Raw genomic sequence first — 3,739 nt, 5'->3', positions numbered from 1 at the left:
TTACGATTTAGTGCCGGTATCACCGTAAACAACCATATTCCATGTTTGCGATTTAGTGTCGATATTGTTGATACCGATCGATTCGCATCGGTTCGACGACGCAAATTAAGCACCGGTTTTTTTCTTGCTACAGTTGATACCGTCCAATTCGTGTTGGTTAGAGGCGCAAATTTTTGTTGTTGCTTTAAATGAGTTGATTTGTTGTATATGGGTGTTGATAAACTGTTTTTTTTTTGTTTGCTCGAGTGACGTAACTGGATAGATCGAATTTGGTTTGTATAAAAAGATGATTGATAAATTATAATAAAGAATCGAGCTTAGGTGGAATTCGCTATTGTAAACATGACAAGCGTGAACTAAAATTTCGGCATAAGACTTGAAAAAGAAAAGAAGTCGATCAAGTTAAACGGGCTACAAAGATCTTCATCATGGGCTACAAATCTTGTCATCCACGTTACTTATAAAATCCTATAACTGAAAACCTATAATCAATCAAACTGAAGTCACAATGTCTGCCAACATTCCTTTGGATATCCAAATTGAAATCATCAAACGTCTTCTTCCTGTCAAATCTCTTATTCGATTCAGAACGGTTTCGAAACAGTGGAAGTCTCTTATCGATAGCTCTACGTTTATCGCCGATCACAGCGTCAACCAGGCTCAGCCGCATCATCTACTGATAACCTACAAGGACGTTTCTTCTTATCAGGAAAAATATGTTTCTATTGTTGACGATGATAGTTTCCCTCTATACAAGTTTTCTCCTACTGTTCCTCCAACTGTTAAGCTAGCAAGTTATACATTAATGCTCGATTGCTCTCATGGATTGGTGTGTCTGCACAGCTTTGATATGGATCGAAAGACGCTAATTCTGGTTATGTGGAATCCGTCAATTAGAAAATCTATTGGCATAATGTTGCCGTATGAATTCAATGCTATCGGTTTTGGGGTTTGTCCTAAAACTAGCGACGTTAAGATCGTCAAGATGACACGTGATAGTGGTAACTGGCTGGCTGAGGTTCTCACATTAAGCTCTAGGGCTTGGAGGAGTGTATCATGGAATCTGCCTTATAAATCACTTGAGTTTACATATTCTCAGGTAGTCATTATTGATGGGGTTATTCATTGGCAGGCTTATGATACAGCTACAAGGAATTATAGGATTATTTCATTTGACTTGACAAGTGAAGAATTTGGAGAGGTAGATCTTCCGGATGCTTTAGCAAGGCCTAGAAAGGTGTTAGGTCCAAGCATATATAAACTCGACGAGTCTCTTGCCGTGCTTAACTACCGAGAAGATGATGCAGGGAAAGGAGCTTGTGATGTATGGAAGATATTGAAAAATGGCGGCCCAAAATCCTCGTTTACAAAACTATTCACTGTCACGCTTAAGTTGGAAGATGGTAGAATAATTGGATTTCGGAAGAATGGTCAACCGATAATTCGACAATGGTATAGACGTGGTGATATATGTAGAAGAGAACTTGAAGTTTATGATCCCCGCTCAGAACGCATTATTGATCTTGGGATTTATGGTTCGGCCTTAAGTATGGCTTCTTACACAGAATCATTACTTCTGCTTAATTACCCTGATTCTGTCATTCTTTCCTAGATAATGTTAGCCCTATTTATTCTGACTGTTTCGTTTCTGTGCTGTTTTATTTCATTTTTTTTTCAGAAATACAGAACATTTAATAATTAAAAATATCAATACAAATGAAACCTCAGTGTCACATGAATAGCATTTATAGCTTTTAGTCTAGCTTCCATCAGTCTAGAAATATCCTTTCCTATTAACATTTTATTATAAACATGCTTTTAGTATATGTGTAAACCATACTAGATTTTTATTTAACAGTCACATACGCCAGTTGCAGGGCTGATTTGTGTACAAACAACAATCAACTTGAAACACATGATTAACGCCCGGTCAAGTTTTTAATGATATTTTTTTTGTATTGATTCACTATATATTGACACATTTGACCCATTCCTATTTTGATTGATATATGCTTTCGACCCATGTAATATTGATTCACTAGAGTTTGGCACATTTGACCAACATCTAAACCGCTATATATGACCAAATATCATTTTGTTTCAATATCGTTGATTGCATGTGTTTTATAAGTTTCTTCTAATTTAACTTCTGAAGTTATTATGTTGTGTATGTGTATCAACAAAAGTTGGATATGCATATTCAATTCATGTACATTATTTTATAATATGAAGAAAATACATATTACAAATCTGGGATGAACGTTCAATCAAGAATAAAAGATAAACAACAAGAACTGGGATGAACGGTATAAACACACTTGTATTGATCGAACTAGACATCCATTATAATCTTTTTCCATCTAATTGGCATAAATACCAATTACATGAATACATTATCGACGTGATCAGGGGCAAAGGTTATTAGGGACCCGGGTGTCCCCGGCGATCACCCCAATTTTTTTCGCTTCGTAGTGTAAATTTCCACGATTTTGTCTGAAAATTTTTATAGGTGTTGAGTCCGGCACCTCCAAAATATTTTTAATAATGACTTCGATCACCCCTTTAATTAAGCCCAAGCTTCGTCACTAGACGTGATGATTCACAAAGTTACTTGTTTGTCACTTACGCTTGCTAAATTCCTAGATAACTCCACATTATTTATGTGAGTTTTGATGAATATTCCTACGATATATAAGAAATATGTCTATGGTTGTTGACGGTTGTCAGAGAAAGGGGCGGTTCTCTCTAATCGATCTCATCCTCAAACATCGTAAATTGTTTAAGAACAGTTTGTAAAAACAACAATTAATCACATTCACATTCACATTCACATTCACATTCACTTTCACTTTCACGTTGCGTTTGGTATATAAGTATATAAGAATGAAATGCAGAATTGAATGGGTTATATTCCTTTTAAAACATCACAAATTCATTTTATCCACAATTATTTTTGTTTCATTCCATTCAATTTTTCACCTTGCATCACCTCCACCACCCTCCCACCACTACCACTACCACTGCCATCACCAACCACCGCCACCACCACCACCACCGATTACCAATGTCGCCGCCACCTACCACCACCATCTCCGACCATCGCCACCATCCCCACCGCCTCAGACCATTGCCACCACCCACCGCCGCCTCCGACACCACCACCTCGAGTCACCACCAAATTTATTTTATTCCTTCGTCTACTAAACAACACAAAGTAATAATTCATTCTATTATCACATAATAACCAAACAAAACAATGGAATGATAATGATCCATATCACCTTATTCATTCCATTCCCACAACCATTTCATTCTCTCGTCAATTTCATTGCCCATACCAATCATATCAATTACAAGTTAAAGTTCGTTTATGCTATAAATTATAATTATATATAACTAGCATAATTACCTGCATGTTGCGGCGGGAATTCGGGTTGGTTCAGTATAGCAACTGAAAAAAACCTTGATGCATCGGGTCTCTATGTACTATACTATCTGAGTTTATTTACAAATAATTTCAATTAACCGAAAGACGAAACAATGGGACTCTATGTAACGAAAGATGAAACAATTGATTAGGACTCCGTGCACCCTCTGAATTTATTTATCAATTAATTTCAATAATACAATAACTTTCAAAAATCAATGCAAAATAAAATAGATCAAAACCGACAAATAAAATTTAAATATATATATATATATATATATATATATATTATCCCTATAACTAATCAATTTT

The 3,739-nt window shown here is 35.8% G+C and overlaps 1 protein-coding gene across 1 annotated transcript; it reads left to right on the top strand.

Annotated features, from left to right (window-relative positions):
* Positions 1 to 275: 275 nt before the first annotated feature.
* Positions 276 to 1,624, top strand: LOC143579587 (putative F-box protein At1g47790). Its single transcript, XM_077062843.1, has one exon. The coding sequence runs from the start codon at positions 509 to 511 to the stop codon at positions 1,610 to 1,612; it is 1,104 nt and encodes a 367-aa protein (XP_076918958.1). The 5' UTR covers positions 276 to 508; the 3' UTR covers positions 1,613 to 1,624.
* Positions 1,625 to 3,739: the final 2,115 nt, after the last annotated feature.

The sequence above is a fragment of the Bidens hawaiensis genome, unplaced genomic scaffold (assembly GCF_021521415.1).
Source record: "Bidens hawaiensis isolate Kalapana, Puna unplaced genomic scaffold, B.hawaiensis_p1.1 tig00029878_1, whole genome shotgun sequence".
Classification (NCBI taxonomy): Eukaryota; Viridiplantae; Streptophyta; class Magnoliopsida; order Asterales; family Asteraceae; genus Bidens; species Bidens hawaiensis.
Note: the sequence above shows the minus strand (reverse complement) of the source record. Positions and strands in the feature narration are given on the sequence as shown.

Excerpts from the sequence above, each read along its gene's own strand:
- LOC143579587 (XM_077062843.1), top strand. The coding sequence starts at position 509 with ATGTCTGCCAACATTCCTTTGGATATCCAAATTGAAATCATCAAACGT.